Raw genomic sequence first — 21,894 nt, forward strand, 5'->3', positions numbered from 1 at the left:
AATCTAATGCTAACTTTTGGTGAATTTAGTAAAAAGTCTACAGCTGCAAATAGATGTGAATGAAATTAAATGTGTTTGGCTATTTTTTCTTTCCACTAGTCTGAAAACATGTTATGGAAGCAAAATAGACCAAAACTGTCATAATTCATGAAAAACGTGTTTATTGTTAACAAGGGAAAAGTCAATGTAATAACAAATGAATGACAAGATACAATCAGAATTTACTCACTGAGCCTTATGTTGAAGGTTTTGCATTACATCATGACTAACCCATTCTACTTCTATCTGTATGTGTGTTTGCAGTGTGTGAGCATGCAGCTGGGTCACTAGGTCAGACTTTGCCGACAGCCAGGCCCTGAGCTTTCTGAAACTCCTGCTGTAAACTGGACAAGACTTCTCGATGCTGTTCAGATTTCTTTTCCAGGTCTTTCAGGAGCGCCTCGTACCTTTGACTGTAACAGGACAACAAATGTGAAAAAAAGATTAGGAAGTTAAAACACCAGAATGAAAGACATTTGGTATGTACACTGAATGCGTTCTGTATAAAACATAATTATTTTCCCTCCATGCCATGGTCGTGATCATTCTGTTTTGGGTAACGATATGTTCACCATATCTAGCCCACACAGACATAAGGGACTAGTGTTAGTAGTAATAGTAGTCATTTATTACAGGCCTTATGAACAATGTTTCAAAAAGAATGCAAATAAAATGCATCACAATAAGGAGAAATATTAAAGGGAAAACAAAAAGTATTGTTTGAAAAGGTGGAGGCTGAAGCTTATTAAACCTACCTACACCTTACATAGCATAGCAGCCATAGCATGTATAGCAACCTATTAACCACTAGGTTTCTACAAAAACAACAAAATCAGTTTTGAAAGTTTCATACACAATAATAATCCTCAGTTTCATATGTATTGACCAAATCTTTTTGAAAATTTCAAAGTGAACTACACATTCTTAATTCCTTGTCTAGGCAATGGGAATTACAAAATCCCTTTTAGAAAATTTGATCAAGTTAAACAGCCCTAAAAACTACAAGGGATCATTAAGTTGATACATTGGCATTTTTCAGAACTGGGACAAACTTTCCTCCTTACATGGGAAGAACCTAATAATGACTCATAGCTGCAGTTTATTTGCATCTCCTCAGGGCATGACAACGTAATGTCATTTAATGTTTCAGTCATTATGAGTCAGTTATGATCACTGCTACAGTACTTTCAACCAGATATTCAGATCAAATGCCCCATTCAAGGATTGATAAATTGCAGATCAATGCAATTTCTAATTCAATCAGAGACTACCATCATCTCAGATGAGCACTAGTAACAAGGTATTACAGAGAAAATCTATCCTCTACTCCTCTATTATTACCATAGCATGTGCACTTTGTCAACACTCAAACTGAGGGTATCTGAGTAATGATCATAATTGACCCCATCAACTGAAACCACACTGGATTGATGACATATGGATATATTTATATACGACTCTACTGCTATATACTGCTCTGGTTAAACCTCTTCAGGATGTTGGACTCCTAGCAGTGACCACTGTAGAGTGAACCACAGCTTTGGTGACTCACATCTCTCCGTTGATGTACTCCAGCCTTTTTGTGACTGTGGCTTTGGCCTCATCCAGGTCTTGCTTCACTAATACTGGGCCAATAAGCTTATACACTGTGTTTGTGATGTCCAGCAGATCAAGTTCCTGGGAACACAGAGAGAGACCACATATGTAATATCGCAAACTCCAATATACAAAATGACTGGGCAAACGACTCACCAGTTGATAAATAGGCCTTTTTAAAGAACAATTAGATGTTAGTTACCTCTTTGACGATGTTGTTCTCGGCTAGCTGCGTCTCCAGCTTCTGCCTGGCTGACACGCCCTTGCTAACATCTAAACAACAGACAGGTATTAGTAAATGATGCGAATGTTGCATTCATAAACAATAGTCTAAACGTACAGGAAATATCTAACGAATAGCTGGTTAGCGGTCCCAATATGGTCAGATAGCTCGCCACAACATGGCACGAGATGAGAAACCATGCAATGCTAGCTGCCACCTACCTTTCTGCATCTGTGAATATTTTTCCACTTCCCCTTTCAACTTCTTTTGAATGGCCTCTGCCATATTTGTGTTTGGTAGGAAAAGGTACTATAGACTGCGTAAATGTATCAAAGAGAAAACGTTTAGGTAGCTAAATGTAGTATGGGGTGAAAGCTCTGCGTTAGCTAACAGGAAAGGGCTGCGGCAGGAGCGGATGTTGGCTGAATCCCTTCATAGTAAGAGCCCGCACTACTTCTAGGTTGTATAATGACAAATATAACGAGCACAAATAGACATCACACATAAACAAACGAACATAAAAACCACCCACAGTGAGTATATGTATATGTTATTTAATTGAATTATGTACTCGTCGATTTCATCTAGTGATGTTTTTTGACGCTGTCATGGTTGCTGCAGTTTACGACATTGTTTTACGACGTTGTTTTACGACACTGCACACAGTTCCTCATCGCTCCGGATCAAGATGGCCTCGTCGTTTTGGAAAGGTGTTGTCGGCGTCGGACTTTTTGCCTTAGCTCATGCAGCTTTCTCAGCAGCACAGCGTAAGTTTCAATGCAGGGAGTGAAACCACGGGTCTCTGTATCTTTATTAATTACAGGTGGGGTCCGGTGCCACCGGGTAGGGTGATGAAACAGCCGGTCGGGCCTTTCGGTGTAACGGCCAGCTAACTAGACGCTAGCGCAGCTTAGCCCCCTTCATTCGCAGGGGTGAAAGACTGAAATCTGCATCTGAAGTTAATGATAAAACATCACCGCCACTGAAATACTACCTGTAGTGTGACTAGCTGTAGAAGCAATACAAGTAAAGGGAATGATGGATATTATTAATAAGTTTTAGAATAAAACGTCTGCCGACTGTAATGCACTTGATATGACATGAATAGTCCAAACGTCATTCATGATATTGTAAAACCACTGACCTGCTGATTGTCCTTCCAAACTGGTACATTTACAAGAAAAATTAAAATTGCAAAAGTTATCACTTCACATAACGCTGGGGATAAACCCCACTTTACAAATTGCAGGCCTGTTTCGTTAAATTCTGTAAGATATTGGAAACACTGTTTAATTGAACGGTTGACTGGTAATCATCAGGGATTCAGAACAAACAGATAAACATCTTTGGCGCCACTTGAATTAATGGAAGAAATTACTAATTGTATAAATAAAAACAGTATGCAGTTGGACTATTTATGGATATAAAAAAAAGAAGCTTTTGATACCATCAATCATTATATATTACTTGACAAATTGGAAAGGTGTAGTATCGGAGGGTTTTTGCTGAATTGGATGAAAAGTTATCCAAGAAACGGACAAAGATAGTGAGCATAAATCACCATGCATTACTTTGAGTCCCTCAGGGCTCAGTATTGGGCCCGACACTGTTCATGTCAAGTGATATATGCAGAGAAGAAACAAATACTGACATTTGTTTTATTTGCGGACAACACTAATATTGTTGTTGTATATGTTTGTATATGTACAGCATCTTTTGGAGGTGATCACAACAGAAATTAATATTTGATATAAAAAAAATTGTCATTACCTGTGGAATGATTTGGATTTAGGACTTTAACTTAGTCCAAATATGAATCAATTCAAGAAAATGTACATAATAAAGAAATGTTCCGAGGTATAGGGAGGCTTTGGTAGGACGAACGTGGTAATTGTTTTCGGACATGCATTTATATTGTTTATGAGATGTATTAAGAGTTTGCTATATGTTTACTGTTCATTCTACTTGTTGTTGTTCTTGTTTATTAGTTGCTATATAAATAAATAGCTTAGTGTTACATATTAAAGATGGTCTTTTGCTTATTATTCCGTTTTAGCAGCTTAGCGTCCTCTGCCACACGGTGTTAATATAACATATATTTCTTCCATCAGATCGATCATACATGCGACTCACAGAGAAGGAAGATGAGACACTACCAATTGATGTGAGTGACTATCATCTTAATGCAGTCAATTATAATCTCTGCCTGCCTTTCACAAGAAACTCCAGAAATGTGCTATTTTCATTATTATCTTTATCATTGCAGATTGTATTACAGACCTTATTATCGTTTGTGATGACCTGTTATGGTATTGTCCACATTGCTGGAGAGTTCAAAGACATGGACGCGTCCTCAGAGCTCAAAAACAAGTAAGTTGAGATGCAGTTGAGATACCCTCCTCCCATGACAATGTGGTTGTTTGTGTCCTCAGGCCACAGGGGAAGCATGCTCATCACCTCGACTGCATTTATAGTAACATAACTTTAAATCAATTCCCACAGACGCACACTGAACCTCCATGAGCGGCTGTTTTGTTATTTGTTGCCAATATGTTGTGAAGACCAGATGCTGCTTTACATCATACACCATAAGAGTGTTTTCTGTACATCTTCAACCATAATGTAGACACTTCAGACAGAAAAATATATTGCTAATAAAATAAGTGCAAGTGCAAACAAATGACAGGAAAACAATAAGGCATCTCTAAAGATTGCTTTTTTCTTGAACCAAAGACCAAATGGTTTAAATTCTGAGTATCAGGTTTCACTACCTTTTTCGACCATTTTCTCCTAAAAAAATAATTATTAAACTAAATATTTACTTTATACTTATATTACTAAATTAAATAATTAAAATCCTATAGATTAATGTTTTTTTTTATATATTTACTAAGTCATTGAGATCTAAAGGAAAAAGTGCTGAGCTAATGTCTGTACGCCCAATTGTAGACATTTTAGGAAATAATGATAAATGTCCATCGCAGTTCTCAGAGTTCAGGATGTTTTCAAATGACTTGCTTTGTCTAAAGTAGTTCAATATACAAAACAATAATAATTTGTTGTGCAATTATTGTCCCGAATGTTTAAACATTTTGGAGGCATTTTCATACACAACTACACTTTTCTTTTTTTCATTGTGATTTATGGGGCAAGTACCTTCAATCTGGGGACAATTTTGCCTTTTGCCCCCAGATCATTTCTGACTTTATACACGACAAAGGAAAGCACCAGATTATCACACTTGAGAAGCTGAAACCAAAAAATACTTAACTTTTGCTTGGTTATCAATTAATTAATCAATATTGTGTTTAAGTTCTGTATAAAACGGTGCTTAATTGTTTACATTCAAGTGCTCGAGCTTTGAAAGATTGTACGGCCTTGTTTTCCACCAAGAACGTGTGCGTGTGCGTGTGCGTGTGCGTGTGCGTGTGTGTGTGTGTGTGTGTGTCAGGGTTTTGATTTTAAAATGTGTAATTCCTTTTGCTCACGTAACTTAATATTTTTTTTTGCAGAACATTTGATACACTGAGGAACCACCCGTCCTTTTACCTTTTCAATCACCGTGGTCGGGTGCTATTCGGCTCGCCGGAGGAGGAGCCCTCCTCTGTACGCAACCAGCAAGGTCTTCCCAACCCCTTACGGCTACGCAAGCTGGAGCATTCGCACTGAGACCGGCCTTTCCTGCCTGTAACTTCATCAACGTCAGATAAGATTTGTTTTTGTTAGACAGGGCGACAAAGTGAGAATTCACCTTCCTCTACTTTAATTTGTATTTGTACATAAACTAATATGCTGTCCAAACATACATCTCTGTCCATAAAAGTGGTCACCACCATACTCGACACTGACTGTGCCAACCCAATTTTTCAAGCCGATCTGTTTGTATATACAGTATGTAATCGCTTTGGAGTCTTAAGACACGGAGACATCTGCCCACTTTTGTCCTTTCTGAACTGAATCGGGATATTGCTGTCCTTTGTATATCCTTTGTATGAGGGGCATAAAAACTCCTGTTACAGTTTCATTTCAACCACACATCAGTCCTCAGCCACTGTCTGGGCAAACATTTTGTGAACGGAAATTAGTTTTGTATGAACCGAGGGCCTTTAATTTCCTTGATGGTTTCCTGGGAGCATAAAGGCTCATCTGTACATCCTGTATGCATTAAAGAGATTTGCTTTATGCCACAGGAAGTCGGCTCAAGGCGAGATGTGAGTGCAGAAAATGTTAGATAGCCGTTCCACTGATACTGTGAACACTAATGCGAGCTAGAAAGTAATGGTACATTAATTTTGGTGAAGTTATTTTTTTTCCCTTCATGTTACATTTTGTTAAGATTCAACAGATGTTTTTAATTTAATAAAAGGCTTAATGATTTTACAAGGTGTCAGAATCAACTTTTTGTTTTGCCTCATCTCATATTCACAGGTTGTTTGTGCTAGACAAGAGATCAAATCTGTCTGCTGTAAAAAGACAAAGAACAGGAAGGCATCTGCTATCCTACTATCCTGCTTTTTTTCGGTGTGGAGGAATTGGTAACACATGCTAACGGTATCACAGATTAAAGTCCTTTGTCTGTGACGATGCAGAGATGGGCCTGTGACCTTGTTGCTTGACTGCTGCATCAGAATCGTCGACCTGCTCTGTTCTTGTCGGCCTCTAGGTGGCAGTAGAAGCTGAGCTTTTAGTTCAAGTTACCAAATTAAGAAGTTCAAACAGTTACATTTCTGCAGCTTTAAGTGTTTAGTCTATCTCCTCACATTAGAGGGGAGGTTAGTTTTATACAAAAAATAATGTAGACTGTTTCTTTTGGATTTATTGATCCATGTGATGAAATACATGCAAGGACAGCTGCAAATGTTGCCTTCATTTAAGGGAAATGTTATTTTAATTTATTTTATGATTCTGAATATTGTGGAAAGCCCCTTTTCTCTTTTTTTGCTTAATAAAAATAAATTAAATAAAAGCAGAAACACTACACAAAATGGATTTCTGTCAGACTTTAGTCTTTTTGTTTTGCTTTTCTCATGACCAACTTAATTGAATCTATTCAGGCATCTAAGATAATGAATAGATAATGAGGACAAAAGTCCCTCTTTGGTTGGACTGCTCACAAGTTGATGCTGAGCTGCAACAGAGCAACGTCATTCCATTTCTGAAACCACTACAACATGTAGTTTGTAGTAGATTGTAGGCTATTAGACGAAACTTCTTGGTAGAAATACACACAGTGACACAATAGGAGATACCATTCTAACTGGTTTATTTTTTGTTTTGTAAAAAAAGAGGTTCATAAAACTTTCTGTTTTATATATGTATTTAACAGTTTACAAACTTGGCTTTAAACATTTCATTCAAAATATTTCTTATACTCTGAAATAAACAAATTCACAAAAATAATCTATATTCCTTATGAACATCAAAAAGTAGTGTACATCTGTCATAAAAACAAGGAAAACAAAAGGAGGAGCACCAACATGGCTTTATGAAACGATCAGGGCAAATTACCAGCTGGAACAGGTCGACTGAGCCTGGACAGATGTGGGGATTTCCTCCGAATAAAGTTTTAATGCTGGGAATCAATGGAGTGTTTGTGGAGGAAATGTGTGGACTGTGTGCGTGTGTGTGTGTGTGTGTGTGTGTGTGTGATGGAGGAGTAAAGTCTAAATGAACAGCTGTGTTCACTGACCTCATGTTCTATTGCTGTAATGGCAGGTAAGAGGATAATGTTGAATCAATAAAGCAGTGAACACAACTGTCTCATGGACACAAGTTCATCTCCAGTCCAAATCACTGATGTTACACACACACACACACACACACACACACACACACACGTGCTATTAGGTCAAATTCAGTGGAAAAAAGCAACAGTGTGTGAAGTTTGTTTCCAGGAGCATGTCAACTAGTAACAAAATGATCCCAATAACACAAGCCACTTCATTGGATGAATGAGTTTTTTTGGATTTGCAGACTAAAGACAATGCTAATTAGGGTTGGGCGATAAGACAACATATACCATGAGTCAGGCATTTTCCTTTGGGTCTTTCCAATTTGAATTTCTGAAAAATTGATATATATATATTGCTACTGCAACATAAAACTGCATATGTGCTCATAGATTTTATTCCCATCGCCCACCCCTAATGCTAAAGCATATCGCTATCAGCTGATAAGGCAAGGAAAATATGAGATAACAGTTTGTTAAAAAACGTCAGTGCATCCTTTCTGCCGCTATGACACTGAGAATATGAGGCGTACCCGTTAGCCATGAATCTACATGAATGCACAACATTTTATTACTCATAGAAAAAAAAAGGTTGCAGTCTTACAAACACTTTTCAGACCAGCTGAAGAAAGGTCTGTTTTTTAAAAGAATAACAATAACAGGAATGTACCTGTCCATCCCTTGCTCTGCCGTTTTAGGATCTGAAGGCTTATTGTGTATCTGCCTGACGGAGTGTGTGTGTGTGTGTGTGTGTCGACTGAACAATGTGCCGATACAGACTAAAGCCATATGGATGTTTAAGGCATCTGTCAATGTGGAGAGGATTATACTTTAAATCTCTTGCCTCATCCTCTGTGGATCCGTTAAACCCTTTACTTTCTGCCTCTAACAGGATGTCATGTAACAGCACAGGGACAGTGGGAGCGCCTGCTATCAGTGCATTTGATAGCCCCCCAGTTCAACAGTTTGTCTTTTAGAGGTTAGTCAACAAGGACGTGTCTTTTAGGGTGATGGAACAGTCAACACAATAAGAGCTTCATTCCCTTTTCTAGTAACAAAGCAAATCTGGCTTCATCACTAACTGCTGCCGTGATCGTTGGGAAGCTCTGAGGGTGTCACTTGCTTCTCCCCCAACTCAGCGAGGGACGTCTCCAGCTGCTGGATCAGTACCCGCTTCTTGAACCTGCCAGAGAGGCAAAGGAAGTTAGAACGAAGCAGGGAATAAAGAGGGGACGCTTCCAAAAGCAAACCAGGGGGAGATTCATGTAGGTAAACCTGCTTTAATGACAACACATGTACAATACCATCCTCTTGTGTGGACGTCCCGTCAGTGTTGATGGTAAATGTCAACTGAAGCAAGACATCCCTCAGTGCGTGTTGTATTGAGTTATTTTGCTGTGCAGGCTGTGCCTACATGTACCAGGATGCATTGCATGCAAGCTCCTGATGTCCAGGCCATATCCATATCCTTTTGCATGACTAATGCAGCCCCCCCCCCCCCCCCCCCCCCGCTGCATTTTCTCGGCTGTATACTCTGGCTCGTATAAATTGGGCTGAATATCTGAGTCAGTCAAAACACTGCACAATGTATCCTCGTCCATTACACTCTACACTCAGCTAGCAATCACTTTACAATACAACAGAAGAGAACAAGGACATTCTGGTTTGTTTTTAATCATACAACAGGTTTAGAAAGTTCTGTTTTTGAGCGAATCTAGATCATGGCACCCCCGGACCACCCAAAGAAATCCAAGCTGAAATAGCGTGTAGTTCTTCGTTGCATCCAACGAGGTCACCGTCACGTCAAATGATGCCGCTGGATGCAGGAGGAACAACAGAGTTGATCTTGATATTGCACGCACTGAGGAATGTATTGCTTCAATCGACGACACTTACCATCAACACTGATTGGCCTGATGACTCTATGCTATTAAGTCTAAAATGAGTCGTTTCTTACCTGACAGCCTCTTTGATAGCATGTTGGACGAAGTACTTTCGAACATTAACTGGTCCTTTCACCTGCTGCAGTAGACCGAGTATTGAATCGTAGTCTGTGAGAAAAACACAGACAGCAGTGAAGAGACAGACAATACGAACACCTACTTTATCAGATTAGAATAACAATGACGGTACTGTGATGTGCTGCCCTGGCTCACACTCACTTCTCCCAGGTTTGCGGACCTCCTTGACGATCTGGCTCCTCAGCTCTGCTTGGCTGCCGTCGAGCGGGGCTATGAATATGGGCTCTAGCGCTGCAGGGTCAGCTTCAGGGTCAGCTTCAGGGTCAGCTTCAGGGTCAGCTTCAGGGTCTGCTTCAGGGTCTGCTTCAGGGTCAGCTTCAGGGTCCTCGAGCTGGCTCTGTGGGCTCAGTCGGTCACAGTTGTTTCCCTCCTCCAGCGGCTGCTCATCTAGACTATCTTCCACTAGTGTTTCCTCTGTCATGTCGAAGTCCTCAGGCCGATCTGCGTCTACCAGCCCGGCCTTCTCCTCGAGGTTCAGTGGAGATGGGCTCTCTGCTACAGAGTCCATCTCAGTGGGCCAGATCTCCCCCGACTCAGGCTCCAGAACCCCGTCACCGTTACTCTCAGCGACCACCGCGTTGTTGTCTTCCTCTCCTGCGGGGGCAACAAAGAACAATTCAAAACTACTATTCAACAAATCCTCATAGATACACATACAATATAAGCCTCATGTACAAGCTCACCTTTGTGCAGTGGGATGGGTTTGAGGAGCGGCTCTTGAACTTCGACCGGACTCTTTACCGCCACCACGTGGTTGGTGCTCGCTGGTGGAGTCAGCGGTCGCCGCAGTAACGGGGACATGCTCCGCCTCCTCTTCACAGTCGCACTCGAGTTGGAATCGTTGGAATTTCCTCTTTTCTTACTTTGAGGGCCCGCTACAAACTCATCTGCCTCATCGATCATCATCCCCTGAGATAAACATGCGGGAAAACAAAACATTAAAGGATGAAGGGACTAAGTATTAATGAAGATATCTCTTAAACATATTTTGTGTTGATGTATTTTTACCTTCTTGTCCTGCTTGAAAGGATTCCCAAACGTGTGCAGGCGCTTAGGTTGGTCAGGGTCAATCTCTCTCAGAGGAGACGGCATCATTTTTAGGTACTCCTGATAGTTTCCCATCTGAGACACAGGAATACTGTGCAGGTAGTCTGACAAACACAGGACATATTATTGCAATAACAAAGTACTGTAATAATTACACAGGATTTCCTCTAGATTTATCGTATAGTTTGTTTTTTGGGGGGGGGGGGGGGTATTTAGTGATTTACGTCATTCATGTTCATCAACATCTGAGTGCAGAGATTTAATATCCAAAATTGAAGACATTTGTTTTTACCCACGGTTTGGGACTTCTTTACCTGCAGGATCTGCAGGAACTCTGCTTAACATAAGGATTTTATACCTTCGTCTTGCCCTCGGATCAGTTTTTGCGACGTCCGCAGCAGATTGGAGCGCATCCGGGTCAGTTGATCCAGGAGGTTCCGTCTCGGGATGTCGTAGGCATTTCGATAAGCTTGAGGTTTTAGATCCTGCGAATACATCAGCATATCCAGTCAGAGAAAACCAACCAAACGTTGCACTTGCCCTGTTTCTTCCTGTAGCTTTCCCACCCACACAAAGTATTTTGTGCTTCTCATGAATCTACCTTGTTGAGCAGAGCGATCTGGAAGCCAGCGAACTCTTTGAAGCTCATGTCCACCAGGCGAAGGGGCCCCTCCCCGGTGATGCCCTGCAGCAGCTGCTTAAAGTCCTGCCGGTGGGCCAGAGAGAGAGTGCTGGAGTGGTTCTTCACTTTTATGCCGGTTTCTTGGGGAGCTTTCTTCCCCACAGACACGATGAGACGATCTGATTCCATCTTTGCCTTTAAACCAACAAAACAGGAATAGTGTTTAGAGCAGAGACACAGCAAAGCATGTTGGGTACACTTTTCTGTTGATTCTCCTGTACGAAAGATTTCATACACATTCACATGTTATATATTTATATATATAGAAATGTAAATAGTATACTGTAAATAGTCTACAACCACATAATACAGCAGAGTGGAGCGTTGGGTGACAAAGTGAAAGTGTTTACCTGCTGGCTGAGCTTCTTCAGGTAAGAGATAACACTGTAACTCAGGCCACAGTCCAGGGTGTCTGCAATAAGATTAGGTGCACCCATCATCCTCAACGCCTTCTTTAAGGGCTGTCAGAAGGTGGCAGGAGGAAATTGTGGAGGTTAGTTACATGAAGAAACAATATCAATCCATGTACTGAGCTTTTACTAAAGGCAGCATAAGTGACAAAGCGTTGGTTTACCAAGAGGAAGTACGGAGGCATCGTCTTCAGGTACATCTCAAAAGCCTGTCGCCACTTGAGGTTTGGTTTTAGTTTGTGCACTTTAAACAAATCATCTGGAAGGAGACAAAGAAAGGAGGAAATTCAATTTTAGCTTTTGGATTAATGAGCAGTCAGCCATCCAACCGCACATCCTGCTGCTGCAGGTCCGACTGCTGTGCGCACAATATTCAGCATTAAGACTACACTACCATTCATCCTTCTCAAGCCCCCATTACCCAGTGAAACAGGAAGCGTTTGGGAAGATGAGGAAGATCTGAGATTTTAATTCCTATTTTTAGATGTAATTTATGTCTATTTTATTTAGTACACACATTTTTATTTTATCTTTGTCAAATTTTGTAGAATTTAGTTTTTTTCTGGGTCACTTATTTTTGTTCTCAAAATACAATCGTGTATCTTCTTTATTATCTGTTTCATATTTGAATTATCAGTTTTTTTACATAGCATTATTAAATATTAACTGTTTATGAAGCATGTTACTTGTGATTATGTTTACAGTTTAAGATGATTGCAGATGATGAAGTGACCCAGAAAAAGCTTTTTAAATTGAGCATCAGCTCAGACCCACTGACCCAGAAGTCTTGAGGCCACTGTATAGGAGCTGTTTACTGCATGTGTCTTACCGAGGAGAGGGAGAAGCACTGGGAAGTTGTAAGGCATGACAAACAGGTTGACACAGGTGAGAGTGGTGCTGGCTTTAAGGTAGCCAAATGGCTGTCCCAGGTCACTTTGCTTCCCGCTGCTGTTAACAAACACCTGAGGACAACAAGGAAAATTAGAAATATCATTCTGACAAAACAGGACATTTAAAGACATCGTCGTGGACTTTGAGATTCTGGGATGGACATTTATTACGACTTTTTATCGACCAAACGATCAATCAATGTGGAAAATACTCGTCAGACTAATCGATAATGAAAATAATGGTTCCTTTCAGCTCTAGTAACAAGTGAGGCTTGTTACTCATTCACAACTACCAAAAGTGAGCAACCTCATTATTTCTGGTTTTCAGAAAAAGTCCCGGAGGCAACACTGCAGAGACTGGAAACCCGCCGACAGATGATGTGTTGGTGAGTGTGAAGATCTGCCATACCTGCCAGCACATGTGCGGAGACTTCCGTTCCAAAATGAACTGGGTGAGTGGAGATGGCTCCAGCTCATACTTGTCAAAGGGAAGCTTGTCTATCACCATGGGCTCACAGTCCACACACGAGAAACGCACCATGGGATGTGCAGAGCGAGGCGGCTGGGAGCAGGAGATGGAGATAATTAAGGAAGTTGTTAGACATGTTTATCTGTGGCATGGTTTCCATGTGGTAATTAAGATCACAGGATCCGCTGGTAATGTTGGACTTGATTATATTGGCTGTAAGTCAAATGTAATGACTAATATTAGGCAGAGACTAATAAAAGAGAAAAAGACAGAAACATAAGAGGGACCAGGGGAAAGAGAAAGTTTAAGAGGTAAGCTGCTCACCAGGCTTGGAGAATTCTGGTCCGGCCAGAAGGACTCTGGTATGGGCCAATGCCCAACTGGAACCCCTGTCTTCGGGTTCGGTCGCACGTAGATGAGTTTGTGGCAACTGTGCCACGGCTGCGAGCTGAAGGACGACACAGGACGACTTGACTCCACTGAGTTTTCTGTAGAGACAGAGAAGATATAATAAAAGGGAGAATACATTTCTCAACCAAACAATTCTATATACTATAATAAACTGTCATCATTATCTACAATAGTTTGTAGCTCTCCCAAGTACCTAACACTTTCTGTTGTTAAACAAATATATATCACGTGGAAAATCTCTTTTGCCAGTCAAATTATTTGTTAGTCAATTTATGTCAGAACATTTCTTTACACAGCCACATCTTTATACGGCTCTGTTTGTCTGACGTAGGAAATGCATTCAGTTCTCCTTTTAGTGGAACACTGCACTGTGGTGTTTCAAGATAAGAAGATTCTCTTCTGCTTTCCCCTCACTGCCCACAGTATCTTTACTCAAACTTTCCATATGAAGTACAGAATCTCATGTTTTGCACTTGACTGGGCTCTTGTCTTTGTGTATATTTAAAAATGTAATGGCTTCAGCTTACCAAATTATTATTTATGTTTTTACATCTTAATCTTTGAATGCCTGTCGTCATATTTTATGACCTCATCAGCCAAAACAAATAGGAACATTTTTATTTTGTTATTGTGGTTAAGTGAATGCAATTTATGTTGCTGTTAAGTTGCTGCTGGACCCGTTAACACGGGGGCAGGCCTCCCTTTTTAACCACAGGGAAGAATGTGTTTTTGAAAAGCTAAACGCTAACAAATGTGGATTGAAGCAAAATATGTTGTGAAATAAAAACAAGTTGTGAATTTTGGAAATGATTACATCCATCATTACATTTTGACTCTTTGAAATGTTTGGCTCAAACTGCCGACGCAGCCAGCACTGGAATCTAATTCTACGAATAGTATAAACCAATAAGATTAGTGCAGCCTAATCTTTATTCAAAGTCAACTTCAAACAATTTGGTACAGCCCTATTTGGCAGGATTTGCACAAAGTTAAAGTTGCTGCCACTCACCTTCCCCAACGAGAGGCGGATCCGGCCCTGTCTTCTCAAAATTAATGACAACACCACTTTGAACCTTTTGGACCAGAGACTCCAGACACTGGTTCAACATCCTCTGGGTCCGCACACAGTACGAGCGCCCTGACAGAACACAGTGTGCACAATCATCATACATAATAGAATAAATTATGAGACACGCGATGAATCTGAAAATAAATGGTGGTGTGATCACAGGACCCACGTTGGGGGGCCAGTGTAAGAAAATGTCAAACCTCCGGTGACTTCACACATCTGGGTGATGGCGGACTCGTCTGTTGGGACGCTGCCGAGCTGCTCGGTGTCTGGCGTGGATGCTCCCGGCAGCCTCAGCACCAACGCAAACAGACGCTGGTCCCAGCGGAAGGGCTCCTTGGTCAGCTCACTGCCCGCCAATGGAGAGTTGAGAGGCAGGTGCAGCTACACGACAGACAGGCGAAAGGAAGAAAACGATGATGGGAGAGGCGTTTTATGGGAGAAGGAGGGAGGTAATTATATCTGAGGAAGAATGGACAACGATATGGATGAATCAATGGAAGTGTACTAGTTCACAAAATTGAGTTTATTTGGAAAAGCCTGAGAAGAGATTTTATTACACAATATGAAGGTAACTCCCCAGTGTGCTGGAGAAACTGTGGAAGTCTAAATGCAAATCATTACCATGTTTTCTGGGTTTGCACTGTTATTAAAGACGTTGGACAGGAATACATAATGCCTTAAAATACATTTTCAGATGTCATGTGGCCATGTTTTGGACCCATACCCCAATAAAGGCTGGAAAGAGATAGATATTTATAAATATATTGCTGGCAGCGGGTAAAAAGACTCTTTTGAGGAACTAGTATTGCAGGAGAGCCCATCTTCAAATGCATAGATGGACATTACAATGTACATTTACAAAACTGAGAAGATAACAGAATAAGTTAATTATGTGGAATTATTTGTATAATTCTGGGAACACTGGGTTGACTATGCAACAATAGCCTAGATTTTATTTTTGCAAAAAAAGAGCAGTCCGTAATTAATTCATATTTTCTGGCATTGTGTTTGGTGCTGACTTATAAAGAAAAGAAAAAGAAAACTTTCAAGGGTCACCACCTGCAGTTTGACAAACCTTTGTATTCATGTCAGACTAAACAGATCCCAGCACTACGAAAAGGTACATGGCAGCACGACTGCACTTGTTTGTGCTCTCACCTCATCTGGCACCCCAGAGCTGTGTGTAAGCTTGTTGCCATCAGTGATGGTGATGATCACAGATGGCTCGAGGAAGAAAGGGTTACGGCCCTGGGACGGAAACAGTGACATTCTGCATTAGATCAAAGTTCAAGCAAACAGCGACCCCATTTATTCTCACAAGCTTTCTTGTCTTTACACTGTTCTGGGATCAGTGTCTCCAAAGGATTTCCTAAAACATAAATTGTAAATGGTCTCTTGTGCTTACAGTAATGGCAAAATACAAGTATACTATTTAAACAGGGGTCCACTAAACACAGTAGTTATTGTATTAGCTTCTCTGATAACCTCCTGAATGCTCATATGAACTGTAGCATGTAATCTCTGCCTCGTGTCAGAATGCATCTGTTAGCAGCACAGTGTCCTTGTCTTACTCGTACAGAGGCATCCACCACTAGAGGTAGAGGTCCGCCTTGTCCAATTCAAACACACACAGAATGACTAAGTAGGTTCACACACCCCGATGCAATGAACTTGTGACACTACTTGAGCGTAGTAATCTCTCTCGATGTGTGTGAGGAGCTGATGACTTACTGAGGAAGAGGAAGTGGATAAAGCTGCAATCAAAACTCAATATTCTTCTCTTTGTCTTGAGGTAACAATAAAGAGATGGCAGCTCTGCTACAATCACTATCAAACCCTTTGTTTGTCCAGGGAAAGTCCACATGGACGTTGGTGTTGGTTGTATCAGGAAAGCCTCGTTTTACACTCAATTACCAGCTGGTATGTCAGAACTGCTTTTATTCTTGGGGAATATATGTTGTCTACAATCACCGGGTTGAAATATCCCACAAGGTAAAACTATACATATTGTCAACAATCAATGTATTCTAATCATTAATAGTTTTTATTAAAAGAAACTAATCCACTGCTAAATGTGGCTGGTCACTTTCTTGTCAATCATTAAGTATAAGGTGTTAAATGTAATCATCTTTTCTCAGCTATCAGTATTTACACATGTATCACATGTGTAAATACTGTGCGTTTGTTCTCATTCTAGAAAATGTCAGGAGTTACGGAACATTTTGCACTTTTCCTTGAAAAACGGCTTAAATTATGAATACATTTTTGAAATAGTTGAGGATTATTTTCGGATGATTGACTGATCTTTTGATTGTCTTATGGTTTCAGCTCTATTTAAAATGACTGTTAAACCTTTAAACTACTACGGATACTATGGAGAGTTAGTCTACTTTTCTCTTAGAGCAACAGATGAGACTACTGCATAATGTTGGCGTCATAATACCTGTCCGTAGTTGTCGATGCCTGAGACGAGGCGATTGAGGTTAAGCAGGTCAAAGGCTGTGCGGAGAGCGTGACCTAATGTCGTCAGCCCGGATGCCTGCAGGTTCTTCAGCTCGCACATGAAGGTAGAATGGTTCTCCTTCCAGCCCGCCTGAAACACATACATGGACAGTGTGCTGAATACACTGCAGAGCTAACAGCTATACAACGCAGTAGCAGAGGACAGTACATGGTTAACAGACACAAAACCAAAATAGATCCACACCCACAGATACCCGTACTCTGTAATTACAAAGACCCACACAACAAGTTTTGTTCACTGAAAAACCACAAACTGATTCTTGTGGAGCATGTGACTGCCACCTTTGGTGGAAAGAGTTTACATCTGAACAACCCTTGGATTTTGTGCAACATGACCTAACAGTAACCATGAAATGAGATCAGCTTATGTCGACCTCTGGAAATGGAAGATAATATTGTAGTAATTCAGACCCACATTTGAGCTGGATGGTGCTGTTTAAGAAAAGAGTCTAATTTCATAGTTGACTAGCATCCAGAAATACACTTCCTACTGCTGCCTGTCCTCTGTGACGGAGATATACTCCCACAGGAGAGGATGTCGCTGTGTGACTGCTCTAGTACTTTTCTCCAGCAGGGTCAAGTACCTTACTACCGCAGCTTCATGCCTAATCTAAGGATGACCTGCAAGCTTACCACTTCTTGTATCAGCAGAGGGAGGAGGAGAGGCTCACGGCACACACACACACAGATGTGAGAGTAAGAGAGAAATTACAGTGCGAGTGCTGGATGTTGAAGAGCTGACGCTACACTGAATTGTTGGCCTAAATGTGTAAGAAGTAGGGGACGCTTTAATGGGATTTGAAAGTTGAATCACACGCACTGATGTGTGAAAGATGTGGAACACAAACGTTTGAATGGAGTTTCTAGTTGAAATTAAAATCAAAGTGCATGAAAAAGTGTGAGAAGGTTTTAACTCTGATAATTTCTTACATTTATTTGAAAGTAGATTTTTGTACGTTTAAGTATGAAAGATATACATGAGAAAAGTAATAAAGTTTTAATGTTTGAATCAAGTTTTTACATTGAAAAAGGGAATCAAAACACTGGAATAATAATAACAAAGAATTCGTAGAAGACTAAAGGTCGTGAATGCTTCCAAAAAGCTTGAAGCGCCAGTGTCTTCGTGTACGCTTTAAATCACACCGGCGGGTAGATTTTTGGATAATTATGGGATATCATTCCAAAGCCATGAAATTGGTGGAATTTCTATGAAAGCCCAGCGTGTTATATGACGTTAGATAAATATTACACAGTCATGCAAGCAACTTCACTGAGCAGCTGAGGCAGAACTCAAGGTGTAAACATTAACATGGGAACAAGTAATAACCCAGACATACACCGTCGTGCAGGCCAGTAGAAATGTAAGGCTTAGCTTGCACTCAATAATTCAGACTACAGAATATTTCTATTTTCCTCTCACCCAACCTCCTCTCTCTCACTCTACATCAACAATTTATTGCCTCTGTAACTGTGCAATCAGAGTAGCCCCATTCAGTATAACCTTGTCCTTTCATCATAATCCTCAGTGCACAAAGGAGGCAGGAACAACAAAGGAGAAGGCGATGAAGACACCGGGAGGAAGAGCAGAAGGAAGAGGAGTTGAGAACAGACTTTACAACGAGGGAATAGCACTTCTTGGTTTATTTGGCTAAATTGTTAGTGCTACACAAGAGTATTTCAGTGAAGCAATGATCTTGACTTGGCAAATGCTGCAAGGTCAATGACTGAGTGAAGCAGAATGCATCACATGAATAACAGCATCCGCTCATAACACGACCCCAGTCCTGCACATAGGCCTACAGTCGGAGAATAAACCATATGCTATAATGTTCTAAGTGCTGGGGCAATGAGCTCAAAGTGGTCCTTTAGGATGTCAATAAAAAGACACACAACAGTTGTTTTGCTTCTTGCACTGCTTCAAATATTAAAACTAAGCAAGAATGTATACGAGTAAATTGGAAACAATCTCAAAACGTGTCTCAAAAGTGCAGTAAATATATTGCAATAAAAGTGCAATGATAATTGTTGATTGTTTAACATTCTATTTGAGAAAAAGGAAGGAGCTACTCTTAAAAATAGTTTTTGCAATCAGAAGTTAGAGTTATATTAATATCATAATACAAAAAAGTAAACATTTTGTATTTTACCTAATATGGGTTAAGAAACAATAGTTAAAGTAAAAAAGTAAGAAGCCCTAGAATGTAAATAAGTCAAATTGAATACAACAATGTAATTGATTGTATAAGACAGAACGTTTTTTTATACTGCTAAATAGATGATAAAATAAAGATTATTTATTTTACGCCCTGAAGCTCCATTGATCAACTCAACTCTTCTATATTCTCACCCCGAGCACATGTTTAATTATTCAAACAATGTTTTTGCATCCCTAATGCCTGGGCATATAAATGTAAAAGTGTGAAATATTATACTATATTATTATATAGTTTGAATTCAATCATCAAGAGTGCAATAGTGTGCCCTCTGTTCTGGAAGTACACTGAATTGTTTTAATTGAAAGTAGTATAAAAACAAGAAAGATGTTATAAAATAGTCATTGCAAGTACCTTTTGATTGTACAATACTTGATGTAAAATATGCCTCTGTATCTATCTTCTAAACCTCAAAGCAGCTGCTGCTATTAAAGATGAAGTAATTAATAACTTCCCGGCTCTGGTATTTTGTAATTTGGTCATAATGAGGAATGCAAACAAAACAAAAAGAGTTAAAGAAAGCAAACTAGTATGTCTTCAAGTATTAATGACATGGGATAGAGTAAGTACTGCAATGCATATTGGGTTGAGAGTAGTAGTGTCTTTTGTAGACAGTTAGACAAGATACTCCTACAGACCAGCCACTAAAGCAGATCAGGGACTTCAGGGGTTCATTTGGGTACGAAGGATTGTATTTCATTGGGTGTGAAAAGCTCAGAGAGAGAAGTGTGCCAGCTCATAAAACAAGTCTATTGATTACTATTGAGGATAGCTTTGCTGAAATGAAACCCCTGAAAATATTGCAGTCATTCACAGGATGTATGTTTGGGTATCTTTTGCCAGTGTGTGTGTGTGTGTGTGTGTGTGTGTGTGTGTGTGTGTGTGTGTGTGTGTGTGTGTGTGTGCGTGTGTGCGTGCGTGCGTGCGTGAAAACTAGAAACTAGTTTGTATGCTGGGCCATTATGCTCATAGTATCGGTATGACAAATAATGAATAATGATAATTTTCTTCTAGCGAACTCACATAAAACAATATCATGATGAAGAGGGCTTATCAACTTTCAGCCCAGACTGGCCAATAGTAATGCGTGGATGATGCACGGGGAGGAGTAGATGGTGATTGGCGGGCTCTTTGACCAATGAAAATATTGTACTTTCAAAAAAAGATCGACGTCATAGGAGATAATAATTCTCTCCGCCTCCATCTCAACGCCCGAGACTTTTCTCAACACAAAAGCAAAATGTCCGCTGGATGGTCGGAGGCAGTGCAGCTCCGGGTCTGCGGTTATTTGGGGGAAAAATTTGCCGTGTTTTCGCCACCGGGAAGCCGCCCAACACTGACTACAAACCAGAAGGACAATAAAGTCTCACTGACAGAAAAATATGTTCGACTGGTCAAATGTAAAAATTGTATCAGTTGCTAATTACCTTCACTCCGTATGGTGGATCATCGAATGTAACTAGCATGTACCTGTCGCCTCTACTAGCCGGGTCTCGGGCACGCAGCTGTCAAAAAAAGAAAACCAAAACAACATATATTAATTTCGACCGATCTTGCCCAAGGAACCCTATCCACCAAGGGTGCACACTTGCTGGAAAAAAATCGGGGTAAAATAATTCTTTACCTTCATAAAGACCTCAACCGCGCCTTTAGCAACGTCCAGATACGTCGTACCCAAATAAGTGCGCTGATTCATAGAGGCGGACGTGTCTAACAGGAAAAGTAAAATAGGCATTTTAAATGTAAAGCCGCGGTTGTATGCTTTTCTAAAATTACTGTTATCCACATGTGACCTATCGTGCGGCCAAACAGTTCACACATGTGTGTGTATATATTTGTTCTAATAAGCCCCCCCTCCAGAAGAGGGCCGTTGCCTCTACTCTCTCTCTCTCTATCTGCCTTTCTAGAGCTCTGTCTCGGCTCGCGCTGTTCAACTTCTGCTCCTAACCGAATGGAACGCCCCGCTCCCTCCACTGCGACGCCATTGGCTGAGCCAGATTCCACCGGCCACGCCCCCTACTATATAAATATATAAAGAGGTCGAGCTGGTGTGTGTGTACAGTACATCCGCCTACCATTTCAATTGTGTGAATGCTTAACGGGTGGGTATTCAAAAGCATTGACTCTGCCTCTGGTGTCTATATTAATAAAATGTGATTCTTATCCCAAATTATCTGTCTGGGTTGAAAGCAGACAACTGATAACGTTGTAGCTTTATAGATTGTATAAATAGACCTAAAATTCCTTTAAATTTCTTGTCAATTCCCTCGCTCAACACACAACCTCTTTTTCTCTGATTCTCGCTCCTCTCTTGCTGCGTTCAAGGCTCCTCAAAAGATGCGTCCTTCCGACTCTTAAACGCAACAAAACAAGAACACGTGCATTTACAGCCTAACCAAGTTAACACAATATTTAAGTTCGACATTGTTGAAGTCTATAAATCAAGTGTCTTACTTACAGTATCTATGTATTGTGCTGCAATGGCAAAAAAAATCCAGGAAAAATGCACATTTAGGTTAAAAACTGCATAAATAAATAGAACACACACACAACTATAAATATTCAAACAG

General features: G+C 40.4%; 3 protein-coding genes across 6 annotated transcripts; 1 reads left to right on the forward strand and 2 right to left on the reverse strand.

Moving 5' to 3' along the window:
• Positions 1-141: 141 nt before the first annotated feature.
• Positions 142-2,281, reverse strand: pfdn6 (prefoldin subunit 6). The gene is made up of 4 exons (XM_029442013.1): positions 2,080-2,281; positions 1,838-1,908; positions 1,592-1,716; positions 142-452 (listed from the first exon to the last, which is right to left on the reverse strand). The coding sequence occupies exons 1-4, from the start codon at positions 2,141-2,143 to the stop codon at positions 332-334; spliced, it is 381 nt and encodes a 126-aa protein (XP_029297873.1). The 5' UTR covers positions 2,144-2,281; the 3' UTR covers positions 142-331.
• Positions 2,282-2,284: 3 nt separating this feature from the next.
• mmgt1 (membrane magnesium transporter 1) lies at positions 2,285-6,238 on the forward strand. 2 transcript variants are annotated; one of them, XM_029442012.1, is made up of 5 exons: positions 2,285-2,391; positions 2,525-2,625; positions 3,970-4,022; positions 4,125-4,228; positions 5,371-6,238. In XM_029442012.1, the coding sequence occupies exons 2-5, from the start codon at positions 2,547-2,549 to the stop codon at positions 5,525-5,527; spliced, it is 393 nt and encodes a 130-aa protein (XP_029297872.1). In that variant the 5' UTR covers positions 2,285-2,391; positions 2,525-2,546; the 3' UTR covers positions 5,528-6,238. The 2 variants fall into 2 exon arrangements, with proteins under 2 accessions (XP_029297872.1, XP_029297870.1); XM_029442010.1 differs by lacking the exon at positions 2,285-2,391 and having other exon boundaries at positions 2,472-2,625.
• An 866-nt stretch (positions 6,239-7,104) lies between these two features.
• Positions 7,105-21,268, reverse strand: ints6l (integrator complex subunit 6 like). Of its 3 annotated transcripts, XM_029441930.1 has the most exons (19): positions 20,949-21,008; positions 20,752-20,829; positions 20,348-20,664; positions 17,032-17,181; positions 15,747-15,836; positions 14,786-14,969; positions 14,526-14,654; positions 13,430-13,593; positions 13,046-13,198; positions 12,576-12,708; positions 11,911-12,005; positions 11,687-11,797; positions 11,256-11,471; positions 11,013-11,139; positions 10,616-10,758; positions 10,291-10,516; positions 9,749-10,201; positions 9,544-9,637; positions 7,105-8,769 (listed from the first exon to the last, which is right to left on the reverse strand). In XM_029441930.1, the coding sequence occupies exons 3-19, from the start codon at positions 20,360-20,362 to the stop codon at positions 8,664-8,666; spliced, it is 2,589 nt and encodes an 862-aa protein (XP_029297790.1). In that variant the 5' UTR covers positions 20,363-20,664; positions 20,752-20,829; positions 20,949-21,008; the 3' UTR covers positions 7,105-8,663. The 3 variants fall into 3 exon arrangements, with proteins under 3 accessions (XP_029297790.1, XP_029297789.1, XP_029297791.1); XM_029441929.1 differs by lacking the exon at positions 20,348-20,664 and having other exon boundaries at positions 20,949-21,268; XM_029441931.1 differs by lacking the exons at positions 20,348-20,664; positions 20,752-20,829; positions 20,949-21,008 and adding an exon at positions 17,745-17,875.
• Between the last annotated feature and the right edge of the window lie 626 nt (positions 21,269-21,894).

This window comes from Cottoperca gobio, chromosome 10 (genome assembly GCF_900634415.1).
Source record: "Cottoperca gobio chromosome 10, fCotGob3.1, whole genome shotgun sequence".
In the NCBI taxonomy this organism is placed as follows: Eukaryota; Metazoa; Chordata; class Actinopteri; order Perciformes; family Bovichtidae; genus Cottoperca; species Cottoperca gobio.

What these genes read in the sequence shown, in the direction of transcription:
- pfdn6 (XM_029442013.1), bottom strand. Translation starts at nt 2,143, where the DNA reads ATGGCAGAGGCCATTCAAAAGAAGTTGAAAGGGGAAGTGGAAAAATAT. An exon ending in ATATTCACAGATGCAGAAAG is followed by an intron (nt 1,909 to 2,079) that starts GTAGGTGGCAGC and finishes TCTGTTGTTTAG; the next exon opens with ATGTTAGCAAGGGCGTGTCA. An exon ending in GAGTACATCAACGGAGAGAT is followed by an intron (nt 453 to 1,591) that starts GTGAGTCACCAA and finishes GTCCTGTTACAG; the next exon opens with TCAAAGGTACGAGGCGCTCC.
- mmgt1 (XM_029442012.1), top strand. Translation starts at nt 2,547, where the DNA reads ATGGCCTCGTCGTTTTGGAAAGGTGTTGTCGGCGTCGGACTTTTTGCC. An exon ending in AGCTTTCTCAGCAGCACAGC is followed by an intron (nt 2,626 to 3,969) that starts GTAAGTTTCAAT and finishes TTCTTCCATCAG; the next exon opens with ATCGATCATACATGCGACTC. An exon ending in ATGAGACACTACCAATTGAT is followed by an intron (nt 4,023 to 4,124) that starts GTGAGTGACTAT and finishes TTATCATTGCAG; the next exon opens with ATTGTATTACAGACCTTATT.
- ints6l (XM_029441929.1), bottom strand. Translation starts at nt 21,059, where the DNA reads ATGCCTATTTTACTTTTCCTGTTAGACACGTCCGCCTCTATGAATCAG. An exon ending in CGGTTGAGGTCTTTATGAAG is followed by an intron (nt 20,830 to 20,948) that starts GTAAAGAATTAT and finishes TTTTTTTGACAG; the next exon opens with CTGCGTGCCCGAGACCCGGC. An exon ending in GCATCGACAACTACGGACAG is followed by an intron (nt 15,837 to 17,031) that starts GTATTATGACGC and finishes TTTCCGTCCCAG; the next exon opens with GGCCGTAACCCTTTCTTCCT.